At 51.8% G+C, this 25,870-nt stretch overlaps 1 protein-coding gene across 1 annotated transcript; it reads right to left on the bottom strand.

Moving 5' to 3' along the window:
* Window positions 1-2,510: 2,510 nt before the first annotated feature.
* LOC120923930 (integrin alpha-L-like) lies at window positions 2,511-25,861 on the bottom strand (the record flags this gene model as incomplete). The annotated part of the gene is given in 13 exon segments (XM_040335042.1): window positions 2,511-2,648; window positions 3,179-3,321; window positions 4,001-4,121; window positions 4,340-4,407; window positions 10,559-10,754; window positions 11,880-12,024; window positions 13,274-13,419; window positions 14,401-14,531; window positions 14,742-14,856; window positions 22,628-22,692; window positions 22,769-22,851; window positions 25,609-25,723; window positions 25,805-25,861. Coding segments are annotated over 13 exon segments (1,515 nt in total), but the record flags the coding sequence as incomplete, so codon positions are not given.
* Between the last annotated feature and the right edge of the window lie 9 nt (window positions 25,862-25,870).

Raw genomic sequence — 25,870 nt, 5'->3', positions numbered from 1 at the left:
GGGGGGATGATGGGAGAGATCGGGGGGATGATGGGAGAGATCGGGGGGGATGATGGGAGAGATCGGGGAGGATGATGGGAGAGATCGGGGAGGATGATGGGAGAGATCGGGGGGGATGATGGGAGAGATCGGGGGGGATGATGGGAGAGATCGGGGGGGATGATGGGAGAGATCGGGGGGGATGATGGGAGAGATCGGGGGGATGATGGGAGAGATCGGGGAGGATGATGGGAGAGATCGGGGGGGATGATGGGAGAGATCGGGGAGGATGATGGGAGAGATCGGGGAGGATGATGGGAGAGATCGGGGAGGATGATGGGAGAGATTGGGGAGGATGATGGGAGAGATCGGGGAGGATGATGGGAGAGATCGGGGAGGATGATGGGAGAGATCGGGGGGATGATGGGAGAGATCGGGGAGGATGATGGGAGAGATCGGGGGGGATGATGGGAGAGATCGGGGAGGATGATGGGAGAGATCGGGGAGGATGATGGGAGAGATCGGGGGGGATGATGGGAGAGATCGGGGGGGATGATGGGAGAGATCGGGGGGGATGATGGGAGAGATCGGGGAGGATGATGGGAGAGATCGGGGGGGATGATGGGAGAGATCGGGGAGGATGATGGGAGAGATCGGGGGGGATGATGGGAGAGATCGGGGGGGATGATGGGAGAGATCGGGGGGATGATGGGAGAGATCGGGGGGGAAGATGGAGAGATCGGGGGGGATGATGGGAGAGATCGGGGAGGATGATGGGAGAGATCGGGGAGGATGATGGGAGAGATCGGGGAGGATGATGGGAGAGATCGGGGAGGATGATGGGAGAGATCGGGGGGGATGATGGGAGAGATCGGGGGGATGATGGGAGAGATCGGGGGGGATGATGGGAGAGATCGGGGAGGATGATGGGAGAGATAGAGGAGGAGGATGATGGGAGAGATCGGGGGGGTGATGGGAGAGATCGGAGAGGATGATGGGAGAGATTGGGGAGGATGATGGGAGAGATCGGGGAGGATGATGGGAGAGATCGGGGGGGATGATGGGAGAGATCGGGGAGGATGATGGGAGAGATCGGGAGGATGATGGGAGAGATCGGGGAGGATGATGGGAGAGATAGAGGAGGAGGATGATGGGAGAGATCGGGGAGGATGATGGGAGAGATCGGGGGGGGTGATGGGAGAGATCGGGGAGGGTGATGGGAGAGATCGGAGAGGATGATGGGAGAGATTGGGGAGGATGATGGGAGAGATCGGGGAGGATGATGGGAGAGATCGGGGAGGATGATGGGAGAGATCGGGGGGGGGGATGATGGGAGAGATCGGGGGGGGATGATGGGAGAGATCGGGGGGGGATGATGGGAGAGATCGGGGGGGATGATGGGAGAGATGGGGGGGATGATGGGAGAGATCGGGGGGGATGATGGGAGAGATCGGGGGGGATGATGGGAGAGATCGGGGAGGATAATGGGAGAGATCGGGGAGGATGATGGGAGAGATCGGGGGGATGATGGGAGAGATCGGGGGGGATGATGGGAGAGATCGGGGGGATGATGGGAGAGATCGGGGGGGATGATGGGAGAGATCGGGGAGGATGATGGGAGAGATCGGGGAGGATGATGGGAGAGATCGGGGAGGATGATGGGAGAGATCGGGGGGATGATGGGAGAGATCGGGGAGGATGATGGGAGAGATCGGGGGGATGATGGGAGAGATCGGGGGGGATGATGGGAGAGATCGGGGGGGATGATGGGAGAGATCGGGGGGGATGATGGGAGAGATCGGGGGGGATGATGGGAGAGATCGGGGGGGATGATGGGAGAGATCGGGGGGGATGATGGGAGAGATCGGGGAGGATGATGGGAGAGATCGGGGGGGATGATGGGAGAGATCGGGGAGGATGATGGGAGAGATCGGGGGGGATGATGGGAGAGATCGGGGGGATGATGGGAGAGATCGGGGGGGATGATGGGAGAGATTGGGGAGGATGATGGGAGAGATCGGGGGGATGATGGGAGAGATCGGGGGGATGATGGGAGAGATCGGGGAGGATGATGGGAGAGATCGGGGGGGATGATGGGAGAGATCGGGGGGGATGATGGGAGAGATCGGGGGGATGATGGGAGAGATCGGGGGGGATGATGGGAGAGATCGGGGGGATGATGGGAGAGATCGGGGGGGATGATGGGAGAGATCGGGGGGGATGATGGGAGAGATCGGGGAGGATGATGGGAGAGATCGGGGGGGATGATGGGAGAGATCGGGGAGGATGATGGGAGAGATCGGGGGGGATGATGGGAGAGATCGGGGGGGATGATGGGAGAGATCGGGGGGGATGATGGGAGAGATTGGGGAGGATGATGGGAGAGATCGGGGGGGATGATGGGAGAGATCGGGGGGATGATGGGAGAGATCGGGGAGGATGATGGGAGAGATCGGGGGGGATGATGGGAGAGATCGGGGGGGATGATGGGAGAGATCGGGGGGGATGATGGGGGACAGATCGGGTCTCACCTGAATATATTGATATACAGACACCTGTCCAGACCTTCGGACATCAGAGAAATGAGGAGCCGCAATCAGCACCACATCTGAGAGACCGTCCTGGTCAATGTCACCGACCTCAATCTCTGCGCCAAAGTACGAGCCGACCTGACACACCATGGAGGAGAAATCCAATGACTCCATCTATACAGCTCTACACTGTCCTCTCTGCGCAGTCTCGCCCTGTCTGTATTATAACAGGAGGGTCTCTTGTATGAAGAGGTCTCGCCCTGTCTATAGTATATTAGGAGGGTCTCTTGTATGAAGAGGTCTCGCCCTGTCTATAGTATAATAGGAGGGTCTCTTGTATGGAGAGGTCTCTTCCTGTCTGTAGTATATTAGGAGGGTCTCTTATATGGAGAGGTCTCTTCCTGTCTGTAGTATAATAGGAGGGTCTCTTATATGGAGCAGTGTCTTCTCTCTGTGTAGTCTCGCCCTGTGGAGGGTCTCTTGTATGGAGAGGTCACGCCCTGTCTGTAGTATATTAGGAGGGTCTCTTGTATGGCTCTGTGTAGTCTCGCCCTGTGGAGGGTCTCTTGTATGGAGCAGTCTCTTCTCTCTGTGTAGTCTCGCCCTGTGGAGGGTCTCTTATATGGAGAGGTCTCGTCTCTCTAATTGCAGAGCACTCCATTCCCCACCTGCTCTCCTGAGATGTTGCGGATCCACTCGGTCCCATCTGGTGTCTCTCGGAAGACGGTCACAATCCCGACATATTGATGTCTCGGGGCTCCGGCCACATAGAAGGTCCCCTCCGAGACCCGCAGAACTTCCACAGAGTATCCTGCAGATGATCAGAGACAGTTAGAGAAGTCACAAGTGTCAGAAGAGTTCTCTGCATGAGGAGTATACAGCTGTATATGTGGAGGGGGAATTCTGGCAGCAGCCTCGTGTACAGAACATGGGGGAGATGGAACAGGAAGTGGGTGAGATGGAACAGGAAGTGGGGGAATGTAACAGGAAGTGGGGGAATGTAACAGGAAGTGGGTGAGATGGAACAGGAAGTGGGGGAGATGGAACAAGAAGTGGGGGAATGTAACAGGAAGTGGCTGAGATGGAACAGGAAGTGGGGGAGATGGAACAGGAAGTGGGGGAGATGGAACAGGAAGTGGGGGAGATGGAACAGGAAGTGGGGGAGATGGAACAGGAAGTGGGGAGATGGAACAGGAAGTGGGGGAGATGGAACAGGAAGTGGGGGAGATGGAACAGGAAGTGGGGGAGATGGAACAGGAAGTGGGGAGATGGAACAGGAAGTGGGGGAGATGGAACAGGAAGTGGGGGAGATGGAACAGGAAGTGGGGGAGATGGAACAGGAAGTGGGGAGATGGAACAGGAAGTGGGTGAGATGGAACAGGAAGTGGGTGAGATGGAACAGGAAGTGGGTGACAGGCTGACCCCAGAAGCTGACATTCCAGTCACCTTTCCTCTGCCAGTCCTTTCATTACACATCTGATGTCACTCACCCAGATATCCGTATTTGTCCTCCTCCTGGAAAGAAACACCAATCAGCTTCTCCGGCTCCGAGATATCGAGAATTCCACCCGCCCAATCAAAGATCCCGGGATCTCCCAGGATCTGCCGCTCCTGCAATGGAAAGAGTTCACTGCGATACACCATCAGATCTACAATGAGGGAGGGGACACAATCCAACCAGACAAGATCTACAATGAGGGAGGGGACACAAACCTCACATTGCACCCAGTATGAGAACCATGGGAAGAGAGGCTGCAGTGCTGCCATTTCCTCACCCACCCGATAGCAGCCCACATAATGGAAACCCAACAGCCGTTCTTTCCACCCACCTGTGTGAGGGCGGCGCTGAGACCCGCAGATGAAAGTTCCCGGGAGAAGCTGGTTCCCTGAGCGGATCCTGGGGAAAGAAAAGACTATATCAGCCTTCTACCCACAAAACATGGAGTCATACCGGCCCATGATTCCTCACAGCTTCCATCAGGGGCCACTCAGACACTTCACTGCAATATGATGGATTCCCAACTCAATGAAGGCGCTTCTAAGTGCAGCAATAAAACACTTTAATGACAAGGAAGGGTTAAAAATACTTACAAGATGGAAGTGAAAAAACAGGCATATGAATGAATAACATCCGACGAGACGCCTCCTGGGAGGAAGGACAGCCAAATACCGTCTCCGATCCAAGATGGAGGTCTGTGCTGTCAGGACCAGCATAGAATCCGGGAGTGACATCAGATTGGGGGCGGGTCCATTAAATCCCTCTTCTCCATCAATCCCAAGAGCCGGTCATGTGATTCTCCAAACTCCTCCCAACTCAATGACCCCACAAATCAGGGCTCCCCTCAAGAGTATGGCCAATAAGGCGATCCCAACCCCCCACCACAATCTGGGCCGGGCCTCACCACAGACCAAACCCCAACACCACGCCACCCCATTCCCCACCACAGGCCAACATCACGCCACCCCATTCCCCACCACAGACCAAGACCCCAACACCACGCCACCCCATTCCCCACCACAGACCGAACCCCAACATCACTGTAACGGACCTATGAACTATTCTGAGCTCAAAGGGTTAATTGTAGAGTGACTTTTTCCACTGCTGAATGCTAATATTCCCTTTACATAGCTAATGGGCTCTCATTTGTGTAGTTACAGCCTCCTGCCAGGTGTATGCTAACGTGATGATGTGTGAGTGTGTATTGTTCTAAAGGTTAATTGAATTCTATTGAGAAAGGAATGTGCCCGGCCAGGTCATGTTAAGTGGGTCTCGGTGCCGGAATGTCTAGAGACTGATTGATTCAAGGAGATGTCATTATTTCAAAGTATCTGTGTGAAGGGGGGGCGGAGATTATCATTGTTCCTGTCACAGTTGTAACCACATATAAGCTAAGGAAAATGTCCCATTAAATCAGTCCTGCTTGACTCTTCAAAACGTAGCCCCGTCTCGTTTCTTGAAAGGGCGTTCGATGGGATATACCGGCGGTACCTGCATATCGCAGCTTGCCAGGGAAAAGGACTTCTCCAGCGGCTGAGACCCTCTCACTAGCCCGGGTAGCCGTTACATTGGTTGGCAGCGGTGGGATGGTCCTTTTATCCAAAGAGCAAGTTCTGAATGGAGTCGCAGTACGCCAGGCTGAAAAGATCCACACTGAAAGATCTATTGGAGATTCGTGGTAGGAGCGCCAGCAACAGACCACGGAGGGAGCTGATAGCTGAACTGCTGGAGCTGGACGAAATGGATGGATCCATGGAAGGAACGGAGCCCCTTGCACCGGTCAGCGAGGAAGATGTAATTACTGGGATTGTACAGCGGAGATTATCCTTGTATCCAGAAACGTCCGTGGAACTAATCAACCAGCTGTTCCGGGAAGCAAGGGAGGAGATACAAACGAAGAGGGGACAAGAACTGGAACTGGTAAGAGCGAGACAGCCCATTACACCTGCAGTTCCTACCCCCCCCCACCTGCTGCTACAGGAAAGAAAATACCGTTCACTGCATTTAAAGCTTTTGTAGAAAGTGAGGAGGAAATCGATGGATATTTGGCGGACTTTGAGAGGCAGTGCTCACTACACCAGGTACCACCAGACCAATGGGTCACTATTTTGTCGGGGAAATTGTCGGGCAAAGCCAATGAAGCCTTTCGGGCTCTCGCTCCGGAGGATATTTTACAATATCAGCAAGTTAAAAAGGCGCTGCTAACCCGATATGCCGTAACGCCAGAAGCCTACCGCCGGCACTTCCGGGAGTCCAAGAAGATGGCTGTGGACTCCCACATGGAATGGGCCAACCAGTTACAAAGGGTGGCATCGCTTTGGGTCCAAGGCCAACACCGGGGAGGAAGTATTGCAGCTGTTCCTAATGGAACATTTCTTCCAAGACCTGGCCGCAGACGTACAAGACTGGGTACGAGATCGCCGTCCCGCTAACTTAAACGAGGCGGCTTGGCTAGCAGATGAGTACGCGGAGACAAGGAAAGTAAGCCAGGGTACGACGCGGCTGGCTCAGAAGGTAGAACCGCGTACTCCAACCGTCACCCCACGCCCAGAGTTTCGGGCTCCAGTCCCACCACGTCCTCAGGGGCCTAGCAACTACCCCCGGGATTCGCCTAGGGTGACGTGCCATCACTGCAGCGACACGGGACATATTGCTCGTTATTGCCCTTTGAGAGCTACAAATAACAATTGGAGACGCACAACACCCAACACAGAGGTCACTCCATCACGTCCCTCTGCGGCCCACTGCCTGGAGACCGAGGGGGTCCCTGAGGAATGTCTGGGAATTTGGTATGAGGCAGACCCAATACAAGCGGCCTCTCCGGATAACCGTCAGCATCACCGTCAGGAGGTACGGGTGAATGGACAAGTAGCACAAGGACTAAGAGATTCCGGGACTACTATCACTCTGATTCAAAAACATCTGGTAAAGCCAGAGAACGTGTCCACTCGCACAGTTGCCGTCCGGGTCGCAGGGGGTGCTGTATTTCGCGTACCCACCGCCCGGGTGCACTTAGACTGGGGAGCCGGGTCAGGAAAGACCACAGTTGGTATCATGGACAACCTACCTGCCGAGGTGGTGCTGGGCAACGACATTGGCCCTCTGACTTCGGCTTATTTACCTACACCTGCTGCTGCTTGTCCCGTGACCACCCGCGTTGCTGGAATCAACCCACTTGCTGCTGAGAACCGGGTAAGACTACCTTCCCCGACATGTACTGTAGATCCGGCACAATATCACAGTCTAAAATGGGAATGTGACAAGTTGGCCAGTGAGAAATCAGAGATGCAACGACACTATGTCACGTATTATGAGATGTCCCGTGGCTTGAACATTGAAATGCACAAACAGGCGGAAATTGTCAAAAGATTAAATGGGATTTGCATCCAGGTGGTGCCGTATCTGTCCCAAGAGCATCAGCAACAGGTTTTGGGAGCCATTGAGAGAGCAAAGCAAGTGCCTGTTCCAGAACTGAATTCTATTATTCACCTTCACCATCAGCTACCGACCTGGTAAGCCAATGGGAAGGCCGACGGACTGTCCAGGCAAACGGAACTTTTACCCTAACAGCAGACCGGACATCCCCAAGTTGACCCGAAAAGGATCAATCCGGGTCTGCCGGAGTGTTCCACAAAAGGGGAGTAGTGTAACGTCCCTATGAACTATTCTGAGCTCAAAGGGTTAATTGTAGAGTGACTTTTTCCACTGCTGAATGCTAATATTCCCTTTGCATAGCTAATGGACTCTCCTTTGTGTAGTTACAGCCTCCTGCCAGGTGTATGCTAACGTGATGATGTGTGAGTGTGTATTGTTCTAAAGGTTAATTGAATTCTATTGAGAAAGGAATGTGCCCGGCCAGGTCATGTTAAGTGGGTCTCGGTGCCGGAATGTCTAGAGACTGATTGATTCAAGGAGATGTCATTATTTCAAAGTATCTGTGTGAAGGGGGGGCGGAGATTATCATTGTTCCTGTCACAGTTGTAACCACATATAAGCTAAGGGAAATGTCCCATTAAATCAGTCCTGCTTGACTCTTCAAAACGTAGCACGTCTCGTTTCTTGAAAGGGCGTTCGATGGGATATACCGGCGGTACCTGCATATCGCCACTTGCCAGGGAAAAGGACGTCTCCAACGGCTGATACCCTCTCACTAGCCCGGGTAGCCGTTACAATCACGCCACCCCATTCTCCACCACAGACCAAGACCCCAACATCACGCCACCCCATTCCCCACCACAGACCAAGACCCCAACATCACGCCACCCCATTCTCCACCACAGACCAAGACCCCAACATCACACCACCCCATTCCCCACCACAGACCAAGACCCCAACATCACGCCACCCCATTCCCCACCACAGACCAAGACCCCAACATCACGCCACCCCATTCCCCACCACAGACCAAGACCCCCAACATCACGCCACCCCATTCTCCACCACAGACCAAGACCCCAACATCACACCACCCCATTCCCCACCACAGACCAAGACCCCAACATCACGCCACCCCATTCCCCACCACAGACCAAGACCCCAACATCACGCCACCCCATTCCCCACCACAGACCAAGACCCCAACATCACGCCACCCCATTCCCCACCAAAGACCAAGACCCCAACATCACGCCACCCCATTCCTCACCACAGACCAAGACCCCAACATCACGCCACCCCATTCCCCACCACAGACCAAGACCCCAACATCACGCCACCCCATTCCCCACCACAGGCCAAGACCCCAACATCACGCCACCCCATTCCCCACCACGGCCAAACCCCAACATCACGCCACCCCATTCCCCACCAAAGACCAAGACCCCAACATCACGCCACCCCATTCCCCACCACAGGCCAAACCCCAACATCACGCCACCCCATTCCCCACCACAGACCGAACCCCAACATCACGCCACCCCATTCCCCACCACAGGCCAAGACCCCAACATCACGCCACCCCATTCCCCACCACAGACCAAGACCCCAACATCACACCACCCCATTCCTCACCACAGGCCAAGACCCCAACATCACACCACCCCATTCCTCACCACAGGCCAAGACCCCAACATCACGCCACCCCATTCCCCACCACAGGCCAAGAGCCCAACATCACGCCACCCCATTCCCCACCACAGGCCAAGACTCCAACATCACACCACACCATTCCTCCACCACAGGCCAAGACCCCAACATCACGCCACCCCATTCCCCACCACAGACCAAGACTCCAACATCACACCACACCATTCCTCCACCACAGGCCAAGACCCCAACATCACGCCACCCCATTCCCCACCACAGGCCAAGACCCCAACATCACGCCACCCCATTCCCCACCACAGACCAAACCCCAACATCACGCCACCCCATTCCCCACCACAGGCCAAGACCCCAACATCATGCCACCCCATTCCCCACCACAGGCCAAGACCCCAACATCACGCCACACCATTCCCCATCACAGGCCAAGACCCCAACATCACGCCACCCCATTCCCCACCACAGGCCAAGACCCCAAATCACGCCGCCCCATTCCCTACCACAGGCCAAGACCCCAACATCACGCCACCCCATTCCCCATCACAGACCAAGACCCCAACATCATGCCACCGCATTCCCCACCACAGGCCAAGACCCCAACATCACGCCACCCCATTCCCCACCACAGGCCAAGACCCCAACATCACGCCACTCAATTCCCCACCACAGACCAAGACCCCAAAATCACGCCACCCCATTCCCCATCACAGGCCAAGACCCCAACATCATGCCACCCCATTCCCCACCACAGGCCAAGACCCCAAATCACGCCGCCCCATTCCCTACCACAGACCAAGACCCCAACATCACGCCACCCCATTCCCCATCACAGACCAAGATCCTAACATCACGCCACCCCATTCCCCATCACAGACCAAGATCCCAACATCACGCCACCCCATTCCCCACCACAGGCCAAGACCGCAACATCACGCTACCCCATTCCCCACCACAGACCAAGACTCCAACATCACACCACACCATTCCCCACCACAGACCAAGACCCCAACATCACGCCACCCCATTCCCCACCACAGACCAAGACTCCAACATCACACCACCCCATTCCCCACCCCAGACCAAACCCCAACATCACGCCACCCCATTCCTCCACCACAGGCCAAGACCCCAACATCACGCCACCCCATTCCCCACCACAGGCCAAGACCCCAACATCACGCCACCCCATTCCCGACCACAGGCCAAGACCCCAACATCACGCCACCCCATTCCCCACCATAGGCCAGGTCTCACCATCACAGTCTCCATATCTCTACCATAGGTTGAACCTTAGTATTTCATCCCTCATTACAGACTGGGCCTCACAATTACACCCCCAACCCCAGTCCTCCACCACCACAGGCTGGTGCTTACCATTATACCCCCCCCCCCATTTCTCCAACACAGGCTGGACCTCACCATTATACCCCCCCCATTTCTCCACCCCCACAGACTGGGCCTCACCATTACACCACCCCCCCCCAGTCCTCCACAGGCTGGTGCTCACCATTGCAGACACCCCCTGAAGCTGCAGCACAGGTCTGGACACCCTCAATGGCCAGGATTTTTTGCTGCAGTTCTGCAAATAGGTTCTCCAGCTCTTTGAAGTTCTTCAGCATTCGGGTGTGGAGGTCATTCGGCTCGGATGGAAGTTCGTTCATCTGTTCCTTCGCTAGATCAGAAGTGTTGAAATTGTTCCCAACCTGGTGGAAGAGTCATGAAGATTGAGATAGGAGATGGAGAGCAGCAAACAGGGAGACACAACCTACCCAGAAAAGGGCTGAAGAATAATGACATCCCCCCAGACCACCGACCCCCGACCCAACACATCCATTCACCAGAAGAATCACAGAGAGGCGGCACAATACGCAGGTCTACAGACTACAGAACCAAAGGGAAGGTGATATTGGGAGATGATGGACAAGGTTAGAGAACAATCACTGAGGGCTGAAGTACCACCAGCTTCATATATTCTGATGGATTCCCAGGTGAGGGCGGAGCTGGATTCCCAGGTGAGGGTGGAGCTGGATTCCCAGGTGAGGGCGGAGCTGGATTCCCAGGTGAGGGCGGGGCTGGATTCCCAGGTGAGGGCGGAGCTGGATTCCCAGGTGAGGGCGGGGCTGGATTCCCAGGTGAGGGCGGGGCTGGATTCACAGGTGAGGGCGGAGCTGGATTCCCAGGTGAGGGCGGAGCTGGATTCCCAGGTGAGGGCGGGGCTGGATTCCCAGGTGAGGGCGGAGCTGGATTCCCAGGTGAAGGCGGAACTTGATTCCCAGGTGAGGGCGGAGCTGGATTCCCAGGTGAGGGCGGAGCTGGATTCCCAGGTGAGGGCGGGACTGGATTCCCAGGTGAGGGCGGGGCTGGATTCCCAGGTGAGGGCGGAGCTTGATTCCCAGGTGAGGGAGGAGCTGGATTCTCAGGTGAGGGCGGAGCTGGATTCCCAGGTGAGGGCGGAGCTGGATTCCCAGGTGAGGGCGGGGCTGGATTCCCAGGTGAGGGCGGAGCTGGATTCCCAGGTGAGGGCGGGGCTGGATTCCCAGGTGAGGGCGGGGCTGGATTCCCAGGTGAGGGCGGAGCTGGATTCCCAGGTGAGGGCGGAGCTGGATTCCCAGGTGAGGGCGGGGCTGGATTCCCAGGTGAGGGCGGAGCTGGATTCCCAGGTGAGGGCGGAGCTGGATTCCCAGGTGAGGGCGGAGCTGGATTCCCAGGTGAGGAGATTTTACTCCTTGTGTCCCGGGAAGCCACCAAGTCACTAAACTGTCCAGTGTTCAGACAAGTTGAATTCCGGTTGGGGGTTGAGCTCCACACATTACAGAAAGGATAGTTACCCCGATAAGATAACGTTTCACCCCCATGCGATCCGCCTTGTCGATGATGTCACTTTTCTCATCATTGGCTTCTCCATCTGTCAGCATCAGGAGGACCTTCTTAGCCTTCGGACGGTGTCCGGCCTTCTCCGTATAAATATTATCCCTGTATGGAATACACGGCATGCCAAGAACCACATCAGTCAAAATGCCGACATTACATCAATACATAGTGACAGCCAAAGGCCGGCCCCCGAAGAACACGAGGAACCTGAAGAGGACCAGAAGTGAAACTGATGAAGATCGTCTAACCAACCAATTTATAGACATCACAACCAGCTTTCCCCGGTCTCCAATTCAGAGGAACTCTCCCTTCTCTTCCTCAGCTGTCCCTCTTTTTTATTACTTTATAAAACGGAAATTGTACCTACTAAAGGCGTGGGCTACACACAGCCTTCTCCTCAACCTCCAAATGACTGACTTTGTTATTCTGAGTAACCACTATAATAAAGTATTTGTGGGTTTAACCAATCATTTGTAGGGGTTTCTGGTCCTCGAAGCTGGGGGAGTGTTCTTGGCCTCCATACTTTGTGATATAAGGTGTCCCTCTTTCTTATCCCAGACAGTTGGGAGATATGGTCAGGGCCGTCTTTAAGGCAGGGCAAAAGGGGAAGCTGCCCTGGGCCCTGTCATTGTTGTGGGGCCCAAAGCAGCTGCCTCATACTTGCCAACTATCCCAGTTTAAATTCCCTTGTCCCTTGAGGGTTTTGTCCTGTGCCGTGTCCTGATATCTCAGTGTGAAGTTCTGTTACTAATGCTGCCCACCACTGTCCTATTGTTGTGTACATATGACTCACCTGCAGATCCTGTGTTTACATTTAAATAACCGTCATTCATATGTAAATAGCAGAGGCTGGCGGCATTCATATGTATATCATGTCCCTCTGCAGTGAGGAGATGATGTGCTGTAACCTCTAGTAACCAACCAGTGAGCAGTATTACTGTACAGTAATCTCTAGCAACCAATCAACAAGAAGAAATCATGTGTTGTAATCTCTAGCAACTAATCAGTGAGCCGTAATGATATGCTGAAACCTCTAGCAACCAGTCAGTAAGTGGTAATGATATGCTGTAACCTCTAGCAACCAGTCAGTAAGTGGTAATGATATGCTGTAACCTCTAGCAACCAGTCACTGCCTGATCGCATACAGTAAAGTGATATTTATTGAATGTCTCAGAGCAGGTGGAGAGCAGAATTGCATGGGGGGCCCCCAAGGGCCCTGGTCACAGTGGTGGAGGGGCCAGAAGGGTGACTTTTCCTGGAGGCCATCATTTTAGATAAAATGTATAATTATCTTCAGTTTTATACCCAACATGTACCCGTCCAATCGCCCGCACACACGCTCGTTACTTACAGGGTGTAGTTGATGGCACTGAAAGTAAACGTTCTCCCTCTTAGCAGCGTCAGATTACGAATGACTTGTGTGAGGTTATTGAACGTCTGGTATTGATTGAAGTCCAATTCTGTCTTAAATCTGCCAGAAAACTGCACAATGGCCAACTGAGGGAGAAAGACGGGAAGTGGAGATTATTATGGTGGAAGACGAGGGACAGAGAGGGCAATATGGGGGTGTGGTATAGGGGCGGTGTACTGGGGGGTGGAGGGTAGAAATGTTGTACCTGAGTGTGTGTGTGGGGGGGAGGGGGGGCAGCGGTGGTGTATTAGTTAGTAGAGATGGTGTATTGGGGGGGTAGTAGTTAGTTAGTAGAGATGGTGTATTGGGGGGGTAAAGACGGTATATTGGAGGGTGGGGGGGTAGAGATGGTGGATTGCAGGGTGGAGGAGGATGGTAGAGATAATGTATTGGAGGGGGGTGGAGGATGGTAGAGATGGTATATTGAAGGGGGGTAGAGATGGTGGATTGGAGGGTGGGGAAGGGGGGTAGAGATGGTATATTGCAGGGGGGTGGAGATGGGGGTAGGGATGGTATATTGGAGGGTGGGGGGGGTAGAGATGGTATATTGGAGGGTGGGGAGGATGGTAGAGATGGTATATTGGAGGGGGAGGTGGGTAAAGATGGTATATTGGAGGGTGGGGGAGGGGGGTAGAGATGGTATATTGGAGGGGGAGGAGGGTAGAGATGGTATATTGGAGGGGGAGGAGGGTAGAGATGGTATATTGGAGGGGGAGGAGGGTAGAGATGGTATATTGGAGGGTGGGGAGGATGGTAGAGATGGTATATTGGAGGGTGGGGCGGGTAGAGATGGCGTATTGGAGGGTGGGGGAGGGATGGTATATTGGAGGGCGGGGGGGTAGAGATGGTATATTGGAGGGGGAGGAGGGTAGAGATGGTATATTGGAGGGTGGGGGAGGGGGGTAGAGATGGTATATTGGAGGGCGGGGGGGGGTGGAGATGGTATATTGGAGGGTGGAGAGGATGGTAGAGATGGTATATTGGAGGGGGGATGCAATGCAGACTGGGTAATGAGTAGGGACTGGGGGAGGGGACAGCAGAGATTCCCCCCCCCCTCCATATCTTACATGCACTGTGGTGTTCCTCAGGTTTTTGATGGCATCGTTCAGAAAAAAACGGATAGATTGGAGCTCAGGTTCCCCGGAACTGCTGGAACCATCAAACAGGAAGCAGAGGTCCACGTCGGCCTTCTGGCATTCTATGGAGAGAAGAAGAGTGATTGGGGCTCACCACTAACTCCACCCATCATCATGGGACCAATGAGGGGACTCCACTGATTGTTACATAGGAATCCAGAGAGCAGAGTGGGAGGAGCTATGGATTAATAGATACATAGTGGGAGGAGCTATGAATTAATAGATAAGTAGTGGGAGGAGCTCTGTTATCTCAGGTGACCCTACCCCCTCACCTTGATACCCAGGGGTGATTTTCGGGGACGGGGTCAGGCTGGAGTCCATGGAATAACAAGCGCCATTCATATACATCGTCTGGTCACATTCATGAGGAGTGTCGGAGCCACAAACCTGGGGGGAGGGTCATATCGTTATAATCAACACCACACTATATACACCACTAGATATATAATATACAGTTGCAATAAAAAGTATGTGAACCCTTTTGGAATGATATGGATTGGTCATGAAATGTGATTTGATCTTCATCGAAGTCACAACAATAGACAATCACAGTCGGCTTCCACTAATAACACACAAAGAATTAAATGTTACCATGTTTTTATTGAACACGCCATGTAAACATTCACAGTGCAGGTGGAAAAAGTATGTGAACCCCTAGACTAATGACATCTCCAAGAGCTAATTGGAGTGAGGTGTCAGCCAACTGGAGTCCAATCAATGAGATGAGATTGGAGGCGTAGTTACAGCTGCCCTGCCCTATTAAAAAACACACACGAGTTCTGGGTTTGCTTTTCACAAGAAGCATTGCCTGATGTGAATGATGCCTCGCACAAAAGAGCTCTCAGAAGACCTACCATTAAGAATTGTTGACTTGCATAAAGCTGGAAAGGGTTATAAAAGTATCTCCAAAAGCTTTTCTGTTCATCAGTCCACGATAAGACAAATTGTCTATAAATGGAGAAAGTTCAGCACTGCTGCTCCTCTCCCTAGGAGGGGCCGTCCTGTAAAGATGACTGCAAGAGCACAGCGCAGACTGACCAATGAGGTGAAGAAGAATCCCAGAGTGTCAGCTAAAGACTTACAAAAGTCTCTGGCATATGCTAACATCCCTGTTAGCGAATCTACGATACGTAAAACACTAACCAAGAATGGATTTCATGGGAGGAGACCACAGAGGAAGCCACTGCTGTCCAAGAAAACATGGCTGCACGTTTACAGTTTACACAAGAAGAGCGCCGGGATGTTCCACAGCAGTGCTGGCAAAATATTCTGTGGACAGAGGAAACCAAAGGTGAGTTGTTTGGAAGAAGGCCTCTCCACAGACTCCGTCGATCGACTGACCTTCATAAAAATGAATCAGGCGTGGATCACCACCAGCTACCAAGCACCTGATGCTGATGTAACAGAATAATTTTTTGGAAATGTCAGATCCCTTGGAGACTGCCTATGCTGATGCTGAGGGACTGTCCTGTTATGCTGCTGACCAGGGGTCAAGTCCTGGGGAAAAAAGTGTGGGAACTCCCACCCAAGATTCACCCCCCACCAAAAAATAAATAAATTATACACTCCTATGCATAATTACTAAACCGCAAGTTCTTTCTAAATCCCGCGATAACTCACGGCAGACCTCCACACTGTCTCCTGGGAACAATGACAAAAGCTCCCAGGAGACATTGCGGCATCGAGGAAGTGAAGGAATCCATATACAGGAAGTGATAGAATACCCGCACACTACCCGATGAATCCATATACATGAAGTGATGGAATACCCGCACACTACCCGATGAATCCATATACAGGAAGTGATAGAATACCCGCACACTACCCGATGAATCCATATACAGGAAGTGACGGAATACCCGCACACTACCCGAGGAATCCATATACAGGAAGTGACGGAATACCTGCACACTACCTGATGAATCCATATACAGGAAGTGACGGAATACCCGCACACTACCCCATGAATCCATATACAGGAAGTGACGGAATACCCGCACACTACCAGATGAATCCATATACAGGAAGTGACGGAATACCCGCACACTACCCGATGAATCCATATACAGGAAGTGACGGAATGCCTGCACACTACCCGATGAATCCATATACAGGAAGTGATGGAATACCCGCACACTACCCGAGGATTCCATATACAGGAAGTGATAGAATACCCGGACACTACCCGATGAATCCATATACAGGAAGTGACGGAATACCCGCACACTACCCGAGGAATCCATATACAGGAAGTGACGGAATACCCGCACACTACCCGAGGAATCCATATACAGGAAGTTACATAGTTACATAGTTAGTCAGGTTGAAAAAAGACACAAGTCCATCCAGTTCAACCACAAAAAATAAAAAAACAAAATAAAAAACACAGTAAAATCCTATACACCCAACTCCATACCCACAGTTGATCCAGAGGAAGGCAAAAAACCCCAACGGAGCATGAGATCCAATTTGCTACAGCAGGGGAAAAAATTCCTTCCTGATCCCCCGAGAGGCAATCGGATTTTCCCTGGATCAACTTTACCTACAAATCTTAGTACTCAGTTATATTCTGTACATTTAGGAAAGAATCCAGACCTTTCTTAAAGCAATCTACTGAGCTGGCCAGAACCACCTCTGGAGGGAGTCTGTTCCACATTTTCACAGCTCTTACTGTGAAAAAACCTTTCCATATTTGGAGGTGAAATCTCTTTTCCTCTAGACGTAAAGAGTGCCCCCTTGTCCTCAGTGTTGACCGTAAAGTGAATAACTCAACACACTGTATGGACCTCTTATATATTTGTACATGTTGATCATATCCCCCCTAATTCTCCTCTTCTCAAGAGTGAATAAATTCAGTTCCTCTAATCTTTCCTCATAGCTGAGCTCCTCCATGCCTCTTATCAGTTTGGTTGCTCTTCTCTGCACTTTCTCCAGTTCCCCGATATCCTTTCTGAGAACTGGGGCCCAAAACTGAACTGCATATTCCAGATGAGGTCTTACTAATGATTTGTACAGGGGCAAAATTATATCTCTGTCTCTGGAGTCCATCCCTCTCTATACAAGAAAGGACTTTCCTCGCTTTGGAAACCGCAGCTTGGCATTGCATGTTATTATTGAGCTTATGATCAACTAAAACCCCCAGATCCTTCTCCACTACAGATCCTCCCAGATCCTTCTCCACTACGGATCCCCCCAGATCCTTCTTCACTACAGATCCTCCCAGATCCTTCTCCACTACAGATCCCCCCAGATCCTTCTCCACTACAGATCCCCCCAGATCCTTCTCCACTACAGATCCTCCCAGATCCATCTCCACTACAGATCCTCCCAGATCCTTCTCCACTACAGATCCTCCCAGATCCTTCTCCACTACAGATCCCCCCAGATCCTTCTCCACTACAGATCCCCCCAGTTGTACTCCCCCTAGTATGTATGATGCATGCATATTCTTAGCCCCCAAGTGCATAACTTTACATTTATCTACATTAAACCTCATCTGCCACTCAGTCGCCCAATCAGACAGAGCATTGAGGTCGGCTTGTAAATTGGAGACATCCTGCAAGGACGTTATTCCACTGCATAGCTTGGTGTCATCTGCAAAGACAGAAATGTTACTTTTCATCTCAGACCCAATATCATTTATAAATATATTGAAAAGTAAGGGTCCCAGCACTGAACCTTGGGGTACACCACTGATAACCTTGGACCATTCAGAGTAAGAATCATTAACCACGACTCTCTGAATTCTGTCTTTCAGCCAGTTTTCTATCCATTTACAAACTGATATATCCAATCCTGTAGACCTTACCTTACACATGAGCCGTGTGTGCGGAACTGTATCCAACGCTTTTGCAAAATCCAAGTATATCACGTCCACAGCCACGGAAGTGACGGAATACCTGCACACTACCCGAGGAATCCATATACAGGAAGTGACGGAATACCCGCACACTACCTGATGAATCCATATACAGGAAGTGATAGAATACCCGCACACTACCCGATGAATCCATATACAGGAAGTGACGGAATACCCGCACACTACCCGAGGAATCCATATACAGGAAGTGACGGAATACCCGCACACTACCCGAGGAATCCATATACAGGAAGTGACGGAATACCTGCACACTACCTGATGAATCCATATACAGGAAGTGATAGAATACCCGCACACTACCCGAGGAATCCATATACAGGAAGTGACGGAATACCCGCACACTACCCGAGGAATCCATATACAGGAAGTGATAGAATACCCGCACACTACCCGAGGAATCCATATACAGGAAGTGACGGAATACCCGCACACTACCCGATGAATTCATATACAAGAAGTGATAGAATACCCGCACACTACCCGAGGAATCCATATACAGGAAGTGATAGAATACCCGCACACTACCCGAGGAATCCATATACAGGAAGTGATAGAATACCCGCACACTACCCGAGGAATCCATATACAGGAAGTGATAGAATACCCGCACACTACCCCATGAATCCATATACAGGAAGTGATAGAATACCCGCACACTACCCGAGGAATCCATATACAGGAAGTGATAGAATACCCGCACACTACCCCATGAATCCATATACAGGAAGTGATAGAATACCCGCACACTACCCGAGGAATCCATATACAGGAAGTGACGGAATACCCGCACACTACCCGATGAATCCATATACAGGAAGTGACGGAATACCCGCACACTACCCGAGGAATCCATATACAGGAAGTGACGGAATACCCGCACACTACCCGATGAATCCATATACAGGAAGTGACGGAATACCCGCACACTACCCGATGAATTCATATACAAAAAGTGATAGAATACCCGCACACTACCCGAGGAATCCATATACAGGAAGTGATAGAATACCCGCACACTACCCGAGGAATCCATATACAGGAAGTGATAGAATACCCGCACACTACCCGAGGAATCCATATACAGGAAGTGACGGAATACCCGCACACTACCCGATGAATTCATATACAAGAAGTGATAGAATACCCGCACACTACCCGAGGAATCCATATACAAGAAGTGATAGAATACCCGCACACTACCCGAGGAATCCATATACAGGAAGTGATAGAATACCCGCACACTACCCGAGGAATCCATATACAGGAAGTGATAGAATACCCGCACACTACCCGAGGAATCCATATACAGGAAGTGACGGAATACCCGCACACTACCCGATGAATCCATATACAGGAAGTGACGGAATACCCGCACACTACCCGAGGAATCCATATACAGGAAGTGATAGAATACCCGCACACTACCCGAGGAATCCATATACAGGAAGTGACGGAATACCCGCACACTACCCGATGAATCCATATACAGGAAGTGACGGAATACCCGCACACTACCCGAGGAATCCATATACAGGAAGTGACGGAATACCCGCACACTACCCGATGAATCCATATACAGGAAGTGACGGAATACCCGCACACTACCCGATGAATTCATATACAAGAAGTGATAGAATACCCGCACACTACCCGAGGAATCCATATACAGGAAGTGATAGAATACCCGCACACTACCCGAGGAATCCATATACAGGAAGTGATAGAATACCCGCACACTACCCGAGGAATCCATATACAGGAAGTGACGGAATACCCGCACACTACCCGATGAATTCATATACAAGAAGTGATAGAATACCCGCACACTACCCGAGGAATCCATATACAGGAAGTGATAGAATACCCGCACACTACCCGAGGAATCCATATACAGGAAGTGATAGAATACCCGCACACTACCCGAGGAATCCATATACAGGAAGTGACGGAATACCCGCACACTACCCGATGAATCCATATACAGGAAGTGACGGAATACCCGCACACTACCCGAGGAATCCATATACAGGAAGTGATAGAATACCCGCACACTACCCGAGGAATCCATATACAGGAAGTGACGGAATACCCGCACACTACCCGATGAATTCATATACAAGAAGTGATAGAATACCCGCACACTACCCGAGGAATCCATATACAGGAAGTGATAGAATACCCGCACACTACCCGAGGAATCCATATACAGGAAGTGATAGAATACCCGCACACTACCCGAGGAATCCATATACAGGAAGTGACGGAATACCCGCACACTACCCGATGAATCCATATACAGGAAGTGACGGAATACCCGCACACTACCCGAGGAATCCATATACAGGAAGTGATAGAATACCCGCACACTACCCGAGGAATCCATATACAGGAAGTGACGGAATACCCGCACACTACCCGATGAATTCATATACAAGAAGTGATAGAATACCCGCACACTACCCGATGAATCCATATACAGGAAGTGATAGAATACCCGCACACTACCCGAGGAATCCATATACAGGAAGTGACGGAATACCCGCACACTACCCGATGAATCCATATACAGGAAGTGACGGAATACCCGCACACTACCCGAGGAATCCATATACAGGAAGTGACGGAATACCCGCACACTACCCGATGATTCCATATACAGGAAGTGACGGAATACCCGCACACTACCCGATGAATCCATATACAGGAAGTGATAGAATACCCGCACACTACCCGAGGATTCCATATACAGGAAGTGACGGAATACCCGCACACTACCCGATGAATCCATATACAGGAAGTGATAGAATACCCGCACACTACCCGATGAATTCATATACAAGAAGCGGCCAGTAACATAAAGGATTACTAAGGTTCGCCTGCCCCTGACAGTGACTCGAGGTGGGCATCGCTGCTTAGTGAAGGATTGGCTCGGGCGGCTCGGCTGCTCTAGTCCTGCAAAGGGAACTGAGTTCCTGCTGTGAAAATAGTGCAGGAACTCCGTTCCCACGCGTTCCCGCAGGACTTGAGCCCTGCTGCTGACTGAATATGCTTTTCCTCCTTAATGATCTTGCTGATAGCTAGTAAGAACATTGTTGGTTCTGGGCTCCGCCACCAGTGCCTAAGGCCCAATTTTTCTTCCCCTGTTTAACAATGGCATGTAATTACAATTCTTGATCTAATATTTCACAGCAGGGCGTTCCAGCGCCCACCAAGACTAACTGTGAGGGCTTACAGTGTTGTGGCAACACCAACACCTAGGGCCCACATTTCTGCAGAGTATATACGGCAGGCCCCTACTTTCAAACATCCAACTTACAAACGACTCCTACTTGCAAACAGAAGGAGACAACAGGAAGTGAGAGGAAATCTACCCCTAGGAAGGGAAATTCTCTTCTGTAAGAGGTATCTCCTGTCCACTGATGCTTTATCACCATCCTTGTTTCACTAAAAAAATCATTTATCATTGGGACAGAAAGTGAAAGATGCACACAGACAACAAAACAAATGTTACAGGGGTGCTAACCCTTCCCTATGTTTTCAGAAAAGCTTAAAAAAAGATTTTATGGCTGAAGCTCCACTTTAAAGAAGTACCAGTTCAAAATTACAAACAGATTCTACTTAACATCAAACCTACAGTCCCTGTCTTGTTTGCACCGCCTGTATACTGCTGTACAAAGTATTTAGGGCCAAAGGGGCTTGTAATGACCTGGGGGGAGGGGGGAGGGGAAACCCATGCTATTTTTCTCAGTGATTTTCATCCATATTGCAGGGACCAAACATTACATTAAAGCCGCAAGCAGTATTAAATTACTTTTTTCTTATAGTAATCTCATTTTGTGCAGGGACAGTTCTAAATATGTGCCACCTCACAGGCATACTATAGACACCCAGCAGGTGTGATATTTAAAGGAAATTTTCATTTATTCTTTCACTTTAAGCATCATTAAAATCGCTGCTCCAGAAAAAACGTTTTCCAACAATAACTTGCATATTGGGCTTTAAAATGAGCACTTTTGAATTTGAACGTTCGAGTCCCATAGACTTCAATGGGGTTCTAAATGTTCGGTCCGTTCGAAGGTTCTGGTGCGAACCGAAGGGGGGGGGGGAAATGTTGGGCTCATCCCTACTTGTGACTTAGATGAAGATCACATCTTATGACCAATTTGTGAAGAAATACATATCATTCCAAAAGGGTTCACATACTTTTTCTTGCAGCTGTATGCACATAATACATTCTATAATATACACAGATGGCCCCTCCCATTACATTATACTCACAATGCAGAGGCCAGACTTTGGCTCCACCTCCAGCGTCAGTCCAATATGGTTGGTGGTCTTCTGACCTGAGACAGAAGAGAAGGACAGGCTGAATCCAGGTTATGGAGGAGAGACACAGACAAATCTATTGTATTCTCTTACTGGGAAGGGAGATGATGTCACACGTCCCTCTGATGACATCACAGGAGTGCAGCCGCCCCAAATCCGGATCACCAACCAGGATTCTGAGGGGGAGAATACAAAGTGTAAGAGGAGAACACCGGATGGCAAGTACACACCCACCCTTCCAATGAGGTCACATGGTGATAACAAGGTGAGTCCGCCATGGCAGGGAAAGGGGAGGAGTCTCTGGACCCAGGAATACTAGCAGAGCTCCATGTCAGTCAGGCAGCGGCTGGACAGCCTAAGAAATTCCGGAGAGAACACAAATCCATGAACACCAAACTCATCACCAGACTTAGCTCTTTAATTAGGCCGTCGCCTAAGGCCTCGCACTCACAGGGGCCTCACGGCTGCCTAACTTAACCAATGCATTACCCCAGTTTTGAGGGACAGGGGACCTTGCTGTGCTCAGGCAGCGTTAAGAGCCCTGACTCAGGAGAGGGGCTGCCAGCGTCCCTAACAACCAGTGAATATCGGTGACACCGCCCCTTGTGACGTCAATGACTCCGCATGCCCTCAGTCAATGACATCAAAAGGGGGGCGGGCTCACCAGGTGACATAACCAGGTGGCCCCCGCCCTATAGTTATTAAAAACTACTACCTTCCTCCTCATCTCCTTCCAGGATCTTCTACATCCCTCATCATGTCCTCCTTGGACCTTTTACATCTCTCATCATCTCCTTTTAGGACCTACCTCACTCATCATGTCCTCCAAGAACCTCCTACCCACCTTGTCACCTCCTCCAAGGGCCTTTTACCTTCCTCCCCACCTCATCCCAAGACCTTCTCTACCTCCCTTGTCTCCTCCTTCCAGGACTTTCACCTCCTAAGTAACTTCCTCTCAGAACCCTTTGCCTCCCTTATTAACATCTCCTCCCAGGACCTTCTATGCCCCTCCTCACCTCCTACCAGGACCTTTTACCCCCCTCTTCACCTCCTCCCAGGACCTTCTATCCCCCTCCTCACCTCCTCCCAGGACCTTTTACCTCCCTCTTCACCTCCTCCCAGGACCTTCTATCCCCCTCCTCACCTCCTCCCAGGACCTTTTACCTCCCTCTTCACCTCCTCCCAGGACCTTCTATCCCTCTCCTCACCTCCTACCAGGACCTTTTACCTCCCTCTTCACCTCCTACCACCTTTCTCACCTTCTACCGGAGTTCTCTACCTCCATTGTCTCCTCCTTCCAGGACTTTCACCTCCTAAGTAATTTCCTCTCACAACTTATTGCCCCTATTATAACCTGCTCCCAGGATCTTCTACATCCATCGTCGCCTCCTTCCAGGACCTTCTACCTCCCTCCTCACCTCCTCTCGGGACCTTCTACCTCCCTCCTCTCGGGACCTTCTACCTCCCTCCTCACCTCCTCTCTGGACCTTCTACCTCCCTCCTCACCTCCCCTCGGGACCTTCTACCTTCCTCCTCTCGGGACCTTCTACCTCCCTCTTCACCTCCTCTCGGGACCTTCTACCTCCCTCCTCACCTCCTCACGGGACCTTCTACCTCCCTCCTCTCCTCCTCTCGGGACCTTCTACCTCCCTCCTCACCTCCTCTCGGGACCTTCTACCTCCCTCCTCACCTCCTCTCGGGACCTTCTACGTCCCTCCTCTCGGGACCTTCTACCTCCCTCCTCATCTCCTCTCGGGACCTTCTACCTCCCTCCTCACCTCCTCTCGGGACCTTCTACCTCCCTCCTCACCTCCTCTCGGGACCTTCTACCTCCCTCCTCTCGGGACCTTCTACCTCCCTCCTCACCTCCTCTCGGGACCTTCTACCTCCCTCCTCACCTCCTCTCTGGACCTTCTACCTCCCTCCTCACCTCCTCTCGGGACCTTCTACCTCCCTCTTTACCTCCTCTCGGGACCTTCTACCTCCTCTCGGGACCTTCTACCTCCCTCTTTACCTCCTCTCTGGACCTTCTACCTCCCTCCTCACCTCCTCTCTGGACCTTCTACCTCCCTCCTCTCGGGACCTTCTACCTCCCTCCTCACCTCCTCTCGGGACCTTCTACCTCCCTCCTCACCTCCTCTCGGGACCTTCTACCTCCCTCCTCACCTCCTCTCTGGACCTTCTACCTCCCTCCTCACCTCCTCTCGGGACCTTCTACCTCCCTCCTCACCTCCTCTCGGGACCTTCTACCTCCCTCCTCACCGCCTCTCGGGACCTTCTACCTCCCTCCTCACCTCCTCTCTGGACCTTCTACCTCCCTCCTCACCTCCTCTCTGGACCTTCTACCTCCCTCCTCACGGGACCTTCTACCTCCCTCCTCTCGGGACCTTCTACCTCCCTCTTTACCTCCTCTCGGGACCTTCTACCTCCCTCCCCACCTCCTCTCGGGACCTTCTACCTCCCTCCTCTTGGGACCTTCTACCTCCCTCCTCACCTCCTCTCGGGACCTTCTACCTCCCTCCTCACCTCCTCCCAGGACTTTTATCTGTTAATGAACTTCCTCTCAGAACCGTCGGCCTCCCTTATCACCTCCTCCAAGGATCTTCTACCTCCCTCATCACCTCATTCCAGAACCTTCTCCCCCTCCCCCAGGAGACTGTGTACACAGAGGTAATATCAGGCGCACGGTGTGTAAATTGGGGTTAATTTACTAAAGACAGACTGTACACTCTACAAGTGCAGTTTCTCCAGAGCTTAGTAAATGAGGTAAAGATTCACTTAGCAAAGAACACCCAATCATGTGCAAAGAACATGATAGGCTGATGGAAGTCAGCAGAGCTTCCCCTCATGTAGTAAGCTCTGGAGCAACTGCACAGTCTATGTTCCTTTAGTAAATCAGCCCCATAGAGTTGTCAGGTGGGTCAGCGCCTCACCTCTCTCCATCGGTGGATCGGATTTGTCGAACTCGATAGCCAAAGAATCTGCTTCCATTGACAGAGAAGATCTTCTCTGGGGAGACGTCCACATTATAGGCCAAGAAAACATTCACTGCTGGAAGACATCCAGAAAGAAGAGATGAGGAGGAGCCTCCACAGGCTGAGCCAGGTGCAACTACCTAAAAGTACCTACCTTGTACCAGAACGGCCAGCAGGGTACAGCACCATCCTACAGGGACCATCCTTGTATGTGCCTAGG

This window comes from Rana temporaria, unplaced genomic scaffold (genome assembly GCF_905171775.1).
Source record: "Rana temporaria unplaced genomic scaffold, aRanTem1.1, whole genome shotgun sequence".
Classification (NCBI taxonomy): domain Eukaryota; kingdom Metazoa; phylum Chordata; class Amphibia; order Anura; family Ranidae; genus Rana; species Rana temporaria.
This window is presented reverse-complemented; position numbering and strand designations above follow the sequence as displayed.